The sequence below is a fragment of the Pocillopora verrucosa genome, chromosome 11 (assembly GCF_036669915.1).
Source record: "Pocillopora verrucosa isolate sample1 chromosome 11, ASM3666991v2, whole genome shotgun sequence".
NCBI lineage: Eukaryota > Metazoa > Cnidaria > Anthozoa > Scleractinia > Pocilloporidae > Pocillopora > Pocillopora verrucosa.
In genome coordinates, this window is record NC_089322.1 from 3,666,827 (window position 1) to 3,684,381 (window position 17,555).

Consider the following 17,555-nt stretch of genomic DNA (forward strand, 5'->3'; position numbering starts at 1 on the left):
GATTGTTTCTTCAAATTTCAAACTTGGTTACCAGTAAAATATAAAACAAAGGAAAAACAATTTATAACTCGATCCGATCGAGCAGAATGCGTAGATATCATTAATTATTCATAACCGATAAATTTGAACGCGACTTCGCTTTGAAGAGCCCTAAATTAGAAAAGAATGTGACAAAATTGGCCCCCTAGGCTTGGTAAAACTCAGTTTTCTGAGTTTTAGAAGTGCACGGTGTTTTTAAGAATAAATATGTATCTACAATTTGTACCTAAAATGAATGATACTTGCGAAGAAGAAGTATTATTCTTTTGCATTTGAAAATACCCAAAATGTGGTCATTTTTAGTGTGAAAGTCATTTTCGTCGAGAGAGAGCTGTCGGTACCAGTAGACCTGTTAATGTCCAGTATTAAAAATTTGCAAACGGGTAACTTTTGGGGGCCACCTCGAGGAAGTTTTTGTCCCTCATTGCTCAATACAAATTCGGAGTAAATTTTACGCAATATTAGAATTCTACAGAGAAGAGGAGGCATTTTGTCTTAGTCGTATCGCCTGTTTTGGTCCTCTAGATAATTCACACCTTTTCGGACAGTTATGATAACACCAGACCCACGCTGTAAACCACCAGCCAATAATATAATAGAACCGCTGACTTTTACAACAGACGAAATGGCACTTCGCGGGAAAATGGTACTTTCCCAATCAGATTTTCTCTATTTAGCCTCTTCGAGTATGTTCTCAATAAACAACTACATGTATGAGAAAAACCAAGTCACACACAAAAAAGAGAAAACATGCGTAACGGAGGTGTAAAAGGGTTTTTGGAGAGCCTCTCGACCTAAATGTAAATCGAACAGATTTGATCTGGTTATAGCCAAACTACAGCTAAAACTCCTGATAGCTTACATATTTTAAAGCTAACAAAATGCACAGATAAACTCTCTAGAAGGGCGATTGCAAACAAACTGCTAAGTTCAAATAGGATCTCCCGGTGAAACTTGTGATATTTTGGAAAACGTAAGCCAGGTATAAAAGGAGGTTTGTGAAAGTCTCTAGACCCAAATGTAAGCCGAGAAACTTGAACTGGTAATAGCCAAGCTACATCCCAGATTTTTCTGATTTTCGTTTTTCATAGCTCTAAGCTCCTTTAACCTAACAGCTCGTTTGGAAGTATAAAGCTGGCATCATTAGTCAAGGGTCGTATTACTCATTACTAAATCATTAACACTAAAGTGGCGTGCTTTCAGTGATAGCGAAAGAATGTCTGGAGAAAGGTAACAAAGAATACAAACAAGGAGAAGCTAATAACGCGATAATCTCTTACACGGAAGGACTTCAAGTGAACTGCAGAGATAAAAGGCTGAACGCCAAGCTTTACAGCAACAGGGCAACAGCTCATTTCCGTTTAGGTAACAATTTCATTTCTAAATATATAAATCTCTCATGCAGCGTTACAAGATAACGGAATACACAATCTGCCCCAAGAAAAGGAAAAAAATTGAGCAACTGCAAAAAAGAAGCATAGAAAGAGATATCAACCTTTAGCAGATCAAGATTAAGCAAAGAAATGATCTTTGTAAATGAACAGCAATTTATACAATTGCAATTTTTTCATGCGTCTTTGCCGCAATTGCATGTGATGACCACTTTTTTAAACCTCATTTCTTAAATTTCAAAGCAAACTACGTGGAATGTGTCGATGATGCAACAGTTGCTGTTCAATTGGAACCCACTTTAATCCAAGCTATTGAGAAAGGTGAGTTTTTCAGATATAAGCCATCAACATTCTTTTCTCTGATTTCGTCAAAAGAGGATTGTGTGGTTTGTGGCAGGTAACTGCACCCCAAGTGTCAATTGTATCTGGTATGTCAATGTCTGTTATGTGGGTAAAAAGCATAAGTAAATATCAATAAGCTCTCAAATACCACCTGACGTTTCGAGCGTTAGCCCTTCGTCAATCGCTCTGACGAAGGGCTAACGCTCGAAACGTCAGCTTATTTACCCTTTACGGTGGCTAATTTACGTTTTCAACCCAGTTGTTAACACTAAATTACCTGCTATACTCTCCCACCGACGCAGCACCACAGTTTCTTTAGAAACTTACCCCTTTACTCAAATACCACCGCCTGGTTTGTTCACGTTGTAGAGCGCCGGACGTCGAGGGCTCAAGCCCTAGACCAGAACAACACTCAGTCTAAAAACATCCGTAAGGAGAATGTGCTGCCACCTGGCTATGACATCTGCAAATTGTTTGATAATCTTGTCCCGGATATGGACGGAAAACCGTAACCCTCGTTTCCTGCATCTTCTCTGTAACTCTTAGCAGGAGACGTTAAAAAACCCGGCAAGGAGGCACCTGAAAAATTCCTTTTCAAAAGTTAAACTGTTCAATGCAGTCTGTCCGAAAACTTCCCCGAAAAGTACTGAAAAGCGCATAAAATGAATTAAAATGAAGAATGCGCGCGATAATTTCATCATTATCATCATCAATTGGTAGCCGCTTTGCATTAGCTCCTTATTGTCCATTTTCAGTTCTTCTACGAGTTCAAATTTCCTCATTGTGACAATTTTTGTTCACAGCTAAATGACAAATTAAGTCTATTTTATCAATACGTTCATACCTTAACAGTGATAAATTACCTTGCACCACCAATTATTCTCTCCTTTTCAGGAGCCAGAGCTTGTGTCGAACTTTGCTGGGATAAAGAAGCAAGGAGCTGGTTGCATATGGGATTGACAGTATCCTTTAACGAATGTTTCAAACGTGATACGAGATGCAATGCGAATAATATTTCAAGGAAAATCAATACGTTCCAGGCTGATTCTTCTACACATAATGCAAGCGATATTCCATTATACTGCACTGAGCAGTTTAAAGAAGCTAAAATATTATTAAGGAGTTCTTTCTTTTATTCCACGAAACTTTACTTAAAAGAAGAGGCCATATTAACTAATTCCCAGAGTTTCTGCTGAATGCCCCTCATTTTTGTCTCCAGACGAGCATCACCCTGACGACCGAACCTAAACTAATAAATGCGCTTCAGAGCTGGTTAACACTCTCGAATAACTTGAAATCAAATCTCTTTAAGAAACCCACGTTCGAATTATCATTTCAATTTTGGGGTTTTATACAATACTTTCACTATTTTTAAAACACAGATTTCCATTGCATTTTTGCAAATCCGCTCGTGATTTATCTACCCTTGACACGTTTTAAGATTGAAAACAATAACGAACGTCTGCTTCAATTACTAAGGAAATCGAATGCTGAACTAGAAGTCAAAGCAAACACTTATGCCAGTCTCGGATGTGCTTATTGTCATGTTGGGCAGTTTCACACAGCAATCAAGTATCATCAACAGCATCTAAAAATTGCTAAAGAGGTGGGAGACAAGGCCGGAGAGGGAAGAAGTTATTGCAATCTCAGCAACGCTTATGGCAGTCTAGGACAGTTTAAAACAGCCATCCAGTACCGTCAACGTGATCTAGAAATTTCTAAAGAAGAGGGAGACAAGGCCGGAGAGGGAAGAAGTTATTGCAATCTCGGCAACGCTTATGGCAGTCTAGGACAGTTTAAAACAGCCATCAAGTACCATCAACGTGATCTAGAAATTGCTAAAGAGGTGGGAGACAAGGCCGGAGAGGGAAGACGTTATGGCAATCTCGGCAACGCTTATCAAGGTCTAGGACAGTTTAAAACAGCCATCCAGTACCATCAACGTGGTCTAGAAATTGCTAAAGAAGTGGAAGAGAAGGCCGGAGAGGGAAGAAGTTATTGCGGTCTCGGCAACGCTTATCGCAGTCTAGGACAGTTTAAAACAGCCATCCAGTACCATCAACGTGCTCTAGAAATTGCTAAAGAGGTGGGAGACAAGGCCGGGGAGGGAAGAAGTTATTGCGGTCTCGGCAACTCTTATCAAGGTCTAGGACAGTTTAAAACAGCCATCCAGTACCATCAACGTCATCTAGAAATTTCTAAAGAGGTGGGAGACAAGGCCGGAGAGGGAAGAAGTTATTGCGGTCTCGGCAACGCTTATCGCAGTCTAGGACAGTTTAAAACAGCCATCCAGTACCATCAACGTGGTCTAGAAATTGCTAAAGAAGTGGGAGATAAGGCCGGAGAGGGAAGAAGTTATTGCGGTCTCGGCAACGCTTATCGCAGTCTAGGACAGTTTAAAACAGCCATCCAGTACCATCAACGTGATCTAGAAATTTCTAAAGAAGTGGGAGACAAGGCCGGAGAAGGAAGAAGTTATGGCAATCTCGGAAACGCTTATGGCAGTCTAGGACAGTTTAAAACAGCCACCCAGTACCATCAACGTCATCTAGAAATTGCTAAAGAAGTGGGAGACAAGGCCGGAGAGGGAAGAAGTTATTGCGGTCTCGGCAACGCTTATCAAGGTCTAGGACAGTTTAAAACAGCCATCCAGTACCATCAACGTAATCTAGAAATTGCTAAAGAAGTGGGAGACAAGGCCGGGGAGGGAAGAAGCTATGGCAATCTCGGCAACGCTTATCGCAGTCTAGGACAGTTTAAAACAGCCATCCAGTACCATCAACGTCATCTAGAAATTTCTAAAGAGGTGGGAGACAAGGCCGGAGAGGGAAGAAGTTATTGCGGTCTCGGCAACGCTTATCGCAGTCTAGGACAATTTAAAACAGCCATCCAGTACCATCAACGTGATCTAGAAATTTCTAAAGAAGTGGGAGAGAAGGCCGGAGAGGGAAGAAGTTATTGCAATCTCGGCAACGCTTATCAAGGTCTAGGACAGTTTAAAACAGCCATCCAGTACCACCAACGTCATCTAGAAATTGCTAAAGAGGTGGGAGACAAGGCCGGAGAGGGAATAAGTTATTGCAATCTCGGCAACGCTTATAACAGTCTAGGACAGTTTAAAACAGCCATCCAGTACCATCAACGTCATCTTGAAATTTCTAAAGAAGTGGGAGACAAGGCCGGAGAGGGAAGAAGTTATTGCGGTCTCGGAAACGCTTATCAAGGTTTAGGACAGTTTAAAACAGCCATCCAGTACCATCAACGTGATCTAGAAATTGCTAAAGAGGTGGGAGACAAGGCCGGAGAGGGAAGAAGTTATGGCAATCTCGGCAACGCTTCTCAAGATCTAGGACAGTTTAAAACAGCCATCCAGTACCATCAACATCATCTAGAAATTTCTAAAGAAGTGGGAGACAAGGCCGGAGAGGGAATTAGTAATTGCCATCTCGGCAACGCTTCTCAAGATCTAGGACAGTTTAAAACAGCCATCCAGTACCATCAACGTCATCTAGAAATTGCTAAAGAGGTGGGAGACAAGGCCGGAGAGGGAAAAGGTTATGGCAATCTCGGCAACGCTTATCAAGGTCTAGGACAATTTAAAACAGCCATCCAGTACCATCAACGTGGTCTAGAAATTGCTAAAGAAGTGGGAGACAAGGCCGGAGAGGGAAAAGGTTATTACAATCTCGGCGCTGTTTATTGCAGTCTAAGACAGTTCAAAACAGCAATCGAGTACCATCAACGTGATCTAGAAATTGCTAAAGAAGTGGGAGACAAGGCCGGAGAGGGAGGAAGTTATTGCCTTCTGGGCGAGATTCATTCCCGTCAAAGAGAGTTGAAAACGGCAATCGAGTGTTATCAACGTCACCTCGAAATATCCAAAGAAGTGGGAGATAAGACTGGAGAGGCGTGCTCACTCTGTTCTCTTGGAAGCAGTTTTGAGCGCCAAGGAAATCTTATGATGGCCTTTGACTGTTATCACTCGAGTGTACAGTTGTATGATGATATCAGGGCTAGTCTTCAACCCAACGATCAGTGGAAGATTTCTTATCGTAATCAGCACCAAAGTGCATACAAAGGTTTGTGGCGTATAATTCTCAATCAAGGTCAAGTTGTAAATGCTTTTCTTGCCGCAGAGAAAGGACGTGCTCAAGCTCTGAGAGATCTCATGACCACAAAATATCAGCCTGGGGATTCTTCAACGTACAGCGCATCTCTGAGTTGGGTTCCATTGAGCACAGTTTTCATAGCTATTAATGGACCATGCGTTTACTTCTGGGTTTGCCTCAGTGAAGATAACATCCAGATGAGAAAGGTACACGTCAACAATTATAAGTATGGGGATGAATTGGAATGTTTCATTAAGCTACTGAACAAAACTGCTCTGAAGGAGATCGGTGTAAGAGATACTGTTCCAATCGAAAATCCTCCCCTTGATTCGCCGACAGAAGAGAAAGTGGCCAATCAAGTGATCCCAGTTGATGTGAGGCACCCCCAATCAAGTGTTTTAAAGAAGCTGCATGACATCATCGTTGCTCCTATCGCTGACCTGATCGAAGGCAACGACGAGATCACATTGGTTCCTGAGGGGCCATTTTGCCTTGTGCCTTATGCAGCGCTGCAGGACTCTGACTCATCATATCTGAGTGATTCTTTCAGAATTTGTGTCCTTCCCTCTCTGACGACGTTGAAACTAATTCATGATTGTCCAGCTGACTTTCACATGAAGACTGGTGCATTGCTTGTCGGCGATCCATGTTTTAAACATATCATCTATGAAGGAAGACTTTTGGTGCAACTTCCAGGAGCAAGGAAAGAAGTGGAGATGATCGGACGTATCCTCCATGTTTTCCCCCTCACTGGACAAATGGCAACAAAAGATGAAGTGTTAAAACGAATATCATCAGTGGCGTTAATTCATATTGCGGCGCACGGTAAACTGGAAACTGGAGAAGTTATCCTGGCACCAAACACCACAAGAGAAAACCCTCAGCCGCAAGAGAAAGACTTTCTACTGACGATGAAAGACGTCATAGAAGCTGGGTTAAGAGCACGTCTGGTTGTACTTAGCTGCTGTCACACTGCTCGTGGGGAGGTCATGGCCGAGGGTGTGGTCGGCATGGCGCGTGCACTTTTGGGTGCCGGTGCTAGATCTGTTGTGGCAACCTTGTGGGCGATTGGCGACGAGGGAACCCTGGAGTTCATGACTTTCTTCTACGACGCACTTGCCGAAGGCAAGAAGGCAAGTGAAGCTCTCAATCAGGCCATGAAGTGTATGAGAGAAATTGATAAGTTCAAGAAGGAGATTTACTGGGCACCATTTGTACTCATTGGTGACGACGTCAACCTGGATTTCAAGGATATTTAGAGGCTGCAGTAAGTAAATACTCTGTTAATACATTCTTTTCAGTAAAAAGTTACATTAAATCATAATTATTACTTACGTGTGCGCCCTGGTACTTGCGTATTATTTTCCTTTCAGTTGGTTTAAGGATTTTATTTTTTGCTCCGGCAAATTGAGATGCAGTACAACCAAGTGGACACGTTTACGATAATAACATTCTTTTTTGGAAACATGATGCAAATTTGTTTTAAAACACTGATCCTGTTGTGCAATGTATCGTTTCAGGTACTAGGAAATATTTCATGGCAATTCAGTAATCCTCCCTTAACTTATATTCTTTTATTTTTTCAGTTAAGGCAGTGAGCATTGGAATCCCAGGGAGTTTTAGGATACTTCTAAACGCTGATATTTGGACCAGAAACCAGTAAGCTACCGATGAAATCTTTTTCAAGAGTCTTCTTTTCAAAGCAGGAAGAATCAAAAGAAGGCCAAAGTCAAGTTTAACAAGAGGACCGATTTCCTTTGATTCAAAAGTTGACTTTTTGCTTGCCTGAACTGCTCTTACGAGCTTCATCTTTGATATCCTGCTGAAACAACTGTTTTGTTTTCATATGATGCCTTGAAATTATCATGACTTGCTATGTAAAAAGTTATTTTTAATCTAAGTATTACCTACCAAGAGGATTAAGGCGTTACGTTTACGTCGAAGTTGAAACGTCTTGAAATCGTTTTTCACAGGTTTTTTTTTTGCAGATTCTTCTCAATCGGTTTTTTTCTCATGAGTGATGTAAAGCTGTTACAGCCATGTGAGTGTGTGGAGAATTTCCACGGAAATTGGACAGTAATCAGTTTTCCGATTGCTAGATTATCTTAGTTTACGTCAGATGGAAATTATGATTAACTTTTAGAGGATTTGTACCCAGTCATTGGTACTTAAAGTTAGTTTCAGCCGATCATAATTAAGTTTATCTGGACTTAATATGAAAGAGTTTGGCCGTAATGACAAGGATTTAGTCTTGGTATTAATTAATTTTCTAAGATTTCTTCTTTAATTTTGAATGCGATAAATTGTGTTATTTTTTACAAGCAGAACGATTCATTTTAAGTATATTGTTTAAACTAACCGTCTAAAGGCAAAACGAGGAGTTTTATTTTAATTTTAGCTACTGGCCTACAAAGCATTAGATGAAGCTCAGAACGAGCTGATTTTATTTAGTCACTCCATTAAGATTGTTTACATATTATCTAAGTACAATAAACTAACATTTGAATGTCAAACAATGAAACAAGTCGCTTGGCATTTTGTCAGAATGGAAGAGGAAATCAATAACAAAGGGAAGGACATTTCTGCATCAACCTGCATAAGCCATTTCTTGTCGTTTGAAGTAGAATTCGCTTAATACCTTTTGTCCATTTCTTTGAATAGGTTAATTGAATGAGAGATAAACTTCGATATTTACTGACTCTATAACTGCCAATAACGATCATTGGGAGCCGTTTCTCAGGACGTCACGCTACTCACTTCTTTAGTTCGTTGCGTGACAGAGAATGTTTTGTCACATCTTGTCGTTTGAAGTAGTGTCCGCACCTATGTCTAATTCGCTCAACTTTTCCCATTTCCTTGGATAGAATTATCGAATGAGATATAAACCTCGATATTTTCAGATTTCATATCCTCTAGTTTCGTTGGTAGCCGTCACGCAACGCGCTCCTCTTGCATGTAATGCGACAGTTATGATGTTTTGTCATATATCGTTGGAGGCCAGGAAAAAGAAATTACCTTCCACTTTGGGAGATGTGCTTTATTCTCTTTATCGAAAGCGTCCTCATCATGAGAGGTACCCTAGGTTGGTGTGGTTCCTCGAGTGTAGAAAATTTTGATGAATTTTTTTTCCATGATTGCAAACTTAACTAAAACAGCATGTTACAAAAAACTGGAACTTTCTTGAAACTGAGGAGGGTCGACCGTGGGGAATTTTTAACAGTTGATCACAACCACAACCGCTAAATAGAGACCACCGCTTTTCAGCGGTGGTCTCCATTTAGCGGTTGTGGTCATTCTTGAATGAGACCCATCGGCCCGTTCGGGTTGTATGGAACGGTCACTTAGGGCTGAACCACTCGACTAAAACGACGAATTCTCTCTGAAGTAAAATTTATTCCATGTTTGTCTCCCAAAATCAATGTTAGTATATAGATTTCAAATGTTCTCAACTCATCGTAGATTATCTTTCTTCTCAGGATTGTTTGTTTCTGACAAATATTACACAAGAAAACTACGCAAGTGATTTGGTGGTTTATTACACCCATTTTGAAATCACTGGTGGTCTCTGTAATCTGATTGGCTCTGATTGATGCGATTTATTCACGAATCGCACCATTGCAACTTTTGTTTCCAAAACTCTTACTTTTTCCCCCAAAAGATGGATGAATTTTCAGACCGGCTCAGTCAGGTACTGCATCAACAAAATATTTGAACTGACCAAGTCCTTCATTTGAGAATTTCAAAATGGATGTAATAAAGTGGTAATTGAACCTCGTGTCGTGCAATTTTGGTCTGAAATCATACTTGTGATTTCAAATCGAACTCGCGCTGCACGTTCGTTCGATTTTGAAATCACGCAAATGATTTCAACCCAAATTGCACTCCACTCAGTTCAATTGCCATTATTAATTACCAAGAGGTCTAACTGTTAGAATTCTAATTTATTGTTATGTTTTTACGCTGCATCATCATTTTGTTGATTTTATTCGATACATTTTTGAACTGAAAATAAGCTACACATTAAAATAAATGATAAATTATGGTATAAAATGTTGTTTTGTTGTCTTTTTTTTGTTAACCTGTATTTCACGGTGATAACACTCAGTGATAACACTCAATCACGCGTTAAACGCGGTTGCTCGATTTAACTGTCCTGGTAAATTTATAAAAGAATGAAATGGATAGTTATAAGACAAAAAGACGAGTTCCCTGATGTCATTACCCTCTGAAGCGTACACCGGTATTTTCGCAAGTTCCTGCCGAACACCCTAGAAGAAAAAAAATCGGTCATCACTGTTTCCGTTAGGCTATTGACCGATTATTTTCACAATCGCTATACTTGTTTTGCCCCAAATGATAGACTTTTTTCCCTCGAGGTACTGTTCTCTAAATAATGTAGTAATAATCACATTCTTTGTACTGCTTCTTCCAGGTGCCAAAGATTTGGGATGCCAGTGATTTCTACTACGGTGCCAGCCGGGTCTCGGCTGGGATCCCCGCCCGGATTAAAAATGAGCAAACAAAATTGAATGAAATCCGGTTTCGCCGGTAGTCCCACGATTCCAATATTTCACGTATCAAAAAATGGTCCATTGTTCCGGCTCAACTTCTCACATTAAATGTGGCAAGGCACACATCGAGAGTTCAAAATACGTTGTGTCTCATTCAGACCACCTCTCTCCAGTACAGTACTTGCGCGTCTAAATCTCTCTTCGGAAACAATCTTAGCAAAAGTATTCTGTTATCCTAACCAATCCATAAATAATTAGGGCTAAATAACTCATATTAACTATTGTTAAACAAAACGCTTCTTTTGTTGAACAAAGGAATGAACTTTATTTAACTGTCTCAGCACTTTACTTAAATGCGTTTAGACTGCTTTCGATCGCAAGAAACAAGTTTGGTTACTACTCTTTACAGCAGAAATGGCCTTCGGTTTTTTTTTAATCTTGTTACAAACAAAACACATTTGTCTAGTTTTAGCGGGACGCAAATGAATTACTTTAAGAACTGTCAGTAGTTTTTAGAACCGAATTCTAGCAATCATAAAATAAATACTGTCTAGGCTAAACAAGTTTACGCAGCCGGAGCGCGGGCAGCATCACTTTTCTGTTTGTTTCCCTTCAAGGACGCGGCACGCAACATAGGTGTGATTTTTTTGTTGCATTAATAGAATAAAAAGTCTTCTTCGTGAATAAAACTCTCTCCAGAGTTTGCTTTAGTTAATTTGAAACCGAATTCGAGACACAATGTTCATATTTTTTCTTAAGTTTATGCGCGGAGAGCGCACGTAATGCGCGAGTAATGCGCGAGTAATGCGCGAGTAACACTTAAAATCTCTGGAAGGATCATAAAGAGTGATTACACAATAGGACTAATCAGTGGCTATTACAAAGCGGCATGCGAAAGAAACAAAACAAATTGTGGGAGGGAATTATTCACCTGCCATGGTTTCATGCTAATCTGGTTTACAGATTTAATGAAGGAACCGAAGAAGTTACAATTCATAGACCCAACGTTTCGACACTCCTGTCTAGTGCCTTCATCAGGGGTGATCTAAACGCTGCGACAAGAGGTTTTTTTATACGATCACTACTTAGCTGCCTTTTTTCTGACGAGGTGTAAATGGGCGTCAGGAAGTAAGCCGTCATCATCACGAATTAAAGGAGCGTGGGCGGAGTTAACATGCCAAGCTTCCAAACAAAGGCGTTGGTGGTAACGTCGATTAGTGGGGATAATTTTAGACTTATCCCTCTCAATTGCATGGTTAGTTCGGCACGTGTGCTCCGATAAAGCTAAATTTTTTTTTTGCAAAAGAAAACAGCTTTTTGATGCTCTTTGAAACGTGTACCAAACTGACGTTTAGTCTGTCCGATGTAATCGTTGTCGAAGTCGTTGCAAGGAATAGAATAAATGGCAAAAATATGCCCCAAAGTCTGGTTTTTTGAGGCAAATTTAACGTTGTGACTATTCAAAATTCTCTTGATGGGTTCCGTAGCACCCTGAATGTAGGGAATAACAGCAAAACCAGTCGCTGGTTCCCTTTCATCAGGAGTGCTACTAGTTGTAACTGGTTTTTGGCAGTTACGGAGAATAGTTTTTGTAAAGCCATCGGCCTTTAAGACACTAAAGACATATTTCCTCTCCTCAGCCTTCGAATTGAGTAAAGATGGTAGACAGTCAGCCCTCCTGAGTAAAGTTTTGGCTACAGACTTCTTATGGCAAATAGGGTGGTGAGAATCGAAAGCGAGGTATTTGTCGGTGTGGGTGAGTTTACGATAGACTTTTGTCTCTAAATTCTCACGAACCCCTCTGGACACAATTAAATCAAGAAAGGGCAAATGTATATCCTTTTCACGCTCAAGGGTGAACAGGATAGACGGCTCTACTGAATTCAAATGCGATAAGAGGCGCTCCGCTTCAGTTCCGGATACCGCAGAAATAACATCATTCACCTTTTTACGCACACGAAGATTTTCAGCACGTGCGTCATTTGAATGCTTCCTTTCTTTGGAAGATAAATAACCTGAGAGCTGCGGATTCTTAATTCAATAGTCCGTCGAGCGAAAAAGTAAAAAAACTTATGGTGGTCGGAAAGTGGCCACCTCCAACGCTTAGCGCAGTTGCGCTCTCCAGTGTTCTTATCGCACGAATGACTGCTCGTACTAATGGTTTCTTATTTTCGCGGGACTTTCAAAACTTAAAATTTTTGCAATTTTCAAAATTTCGAATACTTTCAACGTTGCTGATATATTTTAACCTCTCTCTGCGCACTTTTTTTTGCCAAATTGCAAATTCTTTTATCGGACAGTCTGTTATCATACTCGTGATTAACAAAATGGGACTTCCGCTGCGCGGTCGTCCGATTTTGTTATCACTCGTATGATTACAGACAGAACTGGACTCTACTCAATCCTATTACCATTACTTATTACGCACACAAATAATTATGTCTGACTTGCGTAGCGCGCGCAAGATTTGAACTGCTCTCATACTACGAAAGATAAATCTGAGAGCAGCGAAGTCGTGATTCGATAGTCCATCTTCACGATGTTGGAGTTCGCTAACTGTACCAAGCTGTCAGACAAGGGAGACTGAAATTGAAACACACTCAGTTTTCTTTGATTGATTCGAAAATGGCAGATAGTTCAGCAAACAAGACTTTGCAGGAGTAATTACAATGCCGTCGATATTTTCTTGAAAGCGCTTCAGAGCATGCAAGCCCGCTTGACAGAGAAATAGATTTACAAAAAAATCATCTTCTGTTGCAAATGCTACCATTTGCCTCTCCATGCTTTCCAGATAACATAATTCCCATTTCCGAAGCCAGCAATAGAAATCTACAATTTTTTTTGTTTTTTCAATAAGTACTTTGTGTGCTTCCTTACTCACTCCTCTACCACAATCTACGTGCTTAATAAAGCTTAGCCCAGAATTTAGAGCAGTTTCCATTAGAGGAGTAACATGTTGACTAAAAAAAACAAACAAAAACTGATAAAACAAAAACAAAAACAACAAAAAAAGCAACAACAACAACAACACCCAGATACAGACTATATCATACTGTAGTAACTAAAGAGTGAACCCCCTACATTTTGTGATCCCAAACTATAGCAGATCTCCGGCAAAGAGGACCACATAGAGCGAACAGTATTCTTCCTGCTAAGTTAGTCTTAAAGTTTTACATTGGAACGTCAAATTAAAGTTGACGCTTCCAAGAGTCACAACAGACGCCGTCAAATGGCGGCCTTGGCGGCGGAACTTGACAAGAGATGGGTTGCGTTGGAGAGTCACGGCCAGGAACCAGCGGTTGACAGCCTTTTCAGACATGCGCCGCTGACGGGGCTCCCAACTTAAACCTGAAAGACGAAGAGAGACGAACGGCAATATAAGCTGCGTTTGAGATGTTTGGACGAGATCTGGAGGGACTTCGTCGAGTATTTCAAGTTAATTACCCTTCAAAAAGTTAGTTCATGACAACAAAGGAATCATAGCAATAGATAAAATAGACCAAAAGAAAAAAATTTCTTTCGCGCTTTGAATAAAAAGGGAGACAAAATGTCTTTTTTCCCTTCACTATTGTTTTGGAATGGCAACGAAAAGTCATTTAAAACCATTATTACAAAGCTTCAGAGCGTCCTGCCCCGATGCCAAATCTACGATATACAGGCCCTGTCGGAGATCTGGCGACAAATAGATGCCTTAAAACACGGTACTTGAAAACTGAAAGGAATACTTAAGCACTTCAGACTCAAGGTGAAAAAAAGGTTACATAGGTAGGAATGTTTCTTTTTCTCCTCGTCAAAGGCTTAAAACTGTTCTATATCACCAAGAATGCAATCATTTTTTTGAAGGTCGGCTTGAAAAGTAATTGTACACTGTCCTATTAGAGCTCAAATCGGGCTGGTGATAACTAATCACAATCGAGAACTTTGCTACAGTATTGATTAGTGCACCAATGGGACAGTGTAAAGTTCACGTTATGCTTGTAACTGGCCATTTAACGCAACATGCCTGTGTGACTACACGCGTTATATGCGTGCTGTTATAATTTTGTCAATCACTTGATAAATTACGGACCGAATTGGACTGCATTCTGTCAGGCTTAGTACTAGTCATAAATGTCTACACATGTTTGTCATGGGTAGATCGGTTGTTCAGGGCGCGCTTATCACACAACAAGAGATTCAGCTCAGACTGATATACAGCAATACCTGTTATCAATTGTGAAAGTTTTAGCCCAGACAGTATTTATTTTACGATTGTTAGAATTGACGGTTTTAAAAACTACTGACAGTTATTAAAGTAATTCATTCGCGTCCGGCTGAAACTAGACAAATGTGTTTTGTTTGTGATAAGATTTAAAAAAAGAACCGAAGGCCATTTCTGCTGTAAAAAGTAACTAAAGTGTTGCTTGTTGGTCAAACCCTTTAACTCCCAAGATCTGATTGGTAATTCTCCCCTCTAGCTACAACACATTTCCTTGTAAATTAGTTATGAGAATTTGCTGTTAGATCAAGACAACAACTTTTACCTGATAAGTTTAAATATTCTCTTTAGTTGTTTGCGGGAAAATGTAAGGATATTATCAGGAGGACTTTCATGTTGATCACTTCTGGGAGTTAAATGGTTAACCTGATGCTTGTCAATATATGACAAAAACCAACACAGAAGAGGGTATCATAACTTTCTCCTCATTGCCAGTACCTCGCAACAATCTGGGTAAAGCAACCGCATGTAACAGGGACTTGTATGAGACTGTTTGGTGTGGGTCTTAGGTTTCTAAACTGGAGTCTTCGCATCTTGGGAGTCTAGGATTTTACCATTGCCACCCCTACATAAACTATTTAAGAAAAACAACATTCAAGCAAACCTCAAACAGCCTCAGTGATTCCTCTATTGGTCTGTCCCGCCAGGGGCTGGGTGGGGGATTGTGGCCTTTGATTTCTTCATACTGCTGGTGACAGACATATGCTTGTCCACTAAATCATCACAAAGTTGATGAGAAAAAAAAAAAAAAAAAGGAAATTTGTCATTACTCTGACTAGCAGATTTGTTGCTATAGATGCACATCAATGTGATGAATGTTTACCTTTTCATGAGCTCTACAGCAAAATCATGCAATTTTATAAATTGTCTGAAGCATAGGTTATCTTCCATGGTTCAAAACCTGAAAAAAAAAAACCCAAAAAAAACAAATGAAAGTGGGATGACAAAGTCTGGTGGAGAAGCTACACACAATTCAATTTTGGTTTAGTTAGGAAGGAGAACAATAAAGAGATAATAATTTGTTAGCATGTGCACTATGATTGGTCAGTTTAGTAGGCTGTATCTCATGGTGCACCCTGCTAAATTCAAAAGTTTGTTTGAATTGAAATCTTTCCTCTCTATTTGAATCCAGAAATAAAATAAATATCTTACTAATCTCGTTTTCTTAATTTGTACAGTAAGTTATGGACCCCTTGTTTTTTTCCAAGAGGGTACATGTCCCACATACTTTCCCATTGGCCCATAAAACCCAACAGAAAAAACTTGATCTGTAACTTACAGCACAGACCTTGAACTTGGTTAGTAAAAGGCATCAATAACCCACAAAGAATCAAATGTGGCTAATGGTAGAGATGATCAAACAGGGATTGCAAATGAATCCACTTGGAAATTTGTGAATCAACCCTTTAGATGCCGCCATCAGTATGCATGTTCTCTATACTTTTCTCTATACATTTCATAAGATGCTGACTGGGAGAATTTAATATTTAACAATAAAAAACTTCTTTAGTTCATGTTCATTTCCTTTATTCTTGTCACCTTAAAGTGAGATATATTGCTACATGTCCTCCCTCTTAGGGATCAAAGGATTAATTTTTGACAATGGGCATAAATTCTTTATCCACAGTTCAAATATATGACTTTCATATATTCACATTCATAAATTCTTTGATGACAGTTAAAACTTCTTAAACTTGACAAGAGGAAAACTAAGAGAGATATGTCCACAGAAAATATTGAGCTTTTCCTGGAAATCTTCCTTAACAAAACTATTTTACTAACCAAGCCATTTGACCATATCCAAAATTCCTGTGAAAAACTTCTCCTCTTTCTTCTCTGGGTTTGTGTCATCATATCTCAAGTAGCAAACACTGTTGTGGGCCTGAGGAGAATTAATAGGAAATAATAAATACATATCAATAACACTAATAATGGTGCTGAGATTCATGATGGTAATGAGGATGGGGACTTTAATGACGATCATGACTGTAATGGCAATTACATCTTAAAATGTTAAGATAGAAATGATAATGATGATAACATAAACATGAGATTTAAAGTCAGGAGTCTGTTAAATACAACCGATTTCAACAATAACTGGCAGCCTACACTCAACCTCACTATGCCCAGTGGCACAGGTAATGCCTTAACAATGTCCCTCCAAATCACCATGTCTTGAGCTAATCTTGCATCACTCCCCGCATTATATAATGCACATGGCACCATCTTATTCATGACTTCACATATTAACCAACAAACCAAAAAGAACAACCTCACATCACAATAGATCAAAACTGACCAATCACCACAGACTTGTACTACTTGAATCTAACAGCAAATATCATCACTGCAAAAACTGACCATCACTTCACCCCATAAACCACACTACTTTTACCACTCAACTAACAAAAACTGTTCATTTCACTCCCATGAAGACTTCCACTAAGGTTGTTGAAACATCAGTAAGCACTACCAAAACATTCCTTCTCCAGACTACCCTTATCTGGACAATTAGACTAAACAATCAGAAAAAGCTATCAGAGCATTCTGAAGTGATACAGTATCACAAACCTTACTCTTGCATAACCAAAGTTGAAGTTGATAGCTTTGACATGACCAATGTGAAGAATGCCATTGGGTTCAGGAGGAAATCTTGTTTGCACCTAGAAAAGTAGAATTCTCAATAAATTTCATGTAATATTTAGCTTGTCAGAAGATACTTTGTAATTATTGTGTAGACACTGCATGTAAACTCAGGAAACACACAAAAAAACACTCACAGAAACAAGAAATTAAAGAAAAATAAACATGGAAGTCTACAAATTAGAATAAAAAATAATAAAGTGTGAGCTGGGAACCATGCTTACATGTATTTTAGGGTACCTATTTTCTAACACCTGAAGAT

At 39.6% G+C, this 17,555-nt stretch overlaps 2 protein-coding genes across 5 annotated transcripts in view; one reads left to right on the forward strand and one right to left on the reverse strand.

Annotated features, from left to right (window-relative positions):
* Window positions 1–17,555, reverse strand: part of LOC131784892 (glutamine--tRNA ligase) — a 46,977-nt gene that overhangs the window by 22,870 nt on the left and 6,552 nt on the right. Inside the window, exons 10-14 of one of the 4 annotated variants that reach the window (XM_066174344.1) lie at window positions 17,227–17,313; window positions 16,433–16,532; window positions 15,474–15,551; window positions 15,255–15,363; window positions 10,821–13,740 (exon numbers count right to left, since the gene is read on the reverse strand). In XM_066174344.1, the coding sequence (XP_066030441.1) occupies window positions 15,508–15,551; window positions 16,433–16,532; window positions 17,227–17,313 (231 nt within the window). In that variant the 3' untranslated portion in view covers window positions 10,821–13,740; window positions 15,255–15,363; window positions 15,474–15,507. Of the gene's footprint in view, window positions 1–10,820; window positions 13,741–15,254; window positions 15,364–15,473; window positions 15,552–16,432; window positions 16,533–17,221; window positions 17,314–17,555 lie in introns of those variants that run through there. The other 3 variants (XM_066174345.1, XM_066174343.1, XM_066174346.1) reach the window with 3 other exon arrangements.
* LOC136284418 (uncharacterized) lies at window positions 5,648–6,656 on the forward strand. The gene is made up of 2 exons (XM_066174758.1): window positions 5,648–6,458; window positions 6,578–6,656. The coding sequence occupies exons 1-2, from the start codon at window positions 5,731–5,733 to the stop codon at window positions 6,654–6,656; spliced, it is 807 nt and encodes a 268-aa protein (XP_066030855.1). The 5' UTR covers window positions 5,648–5,730.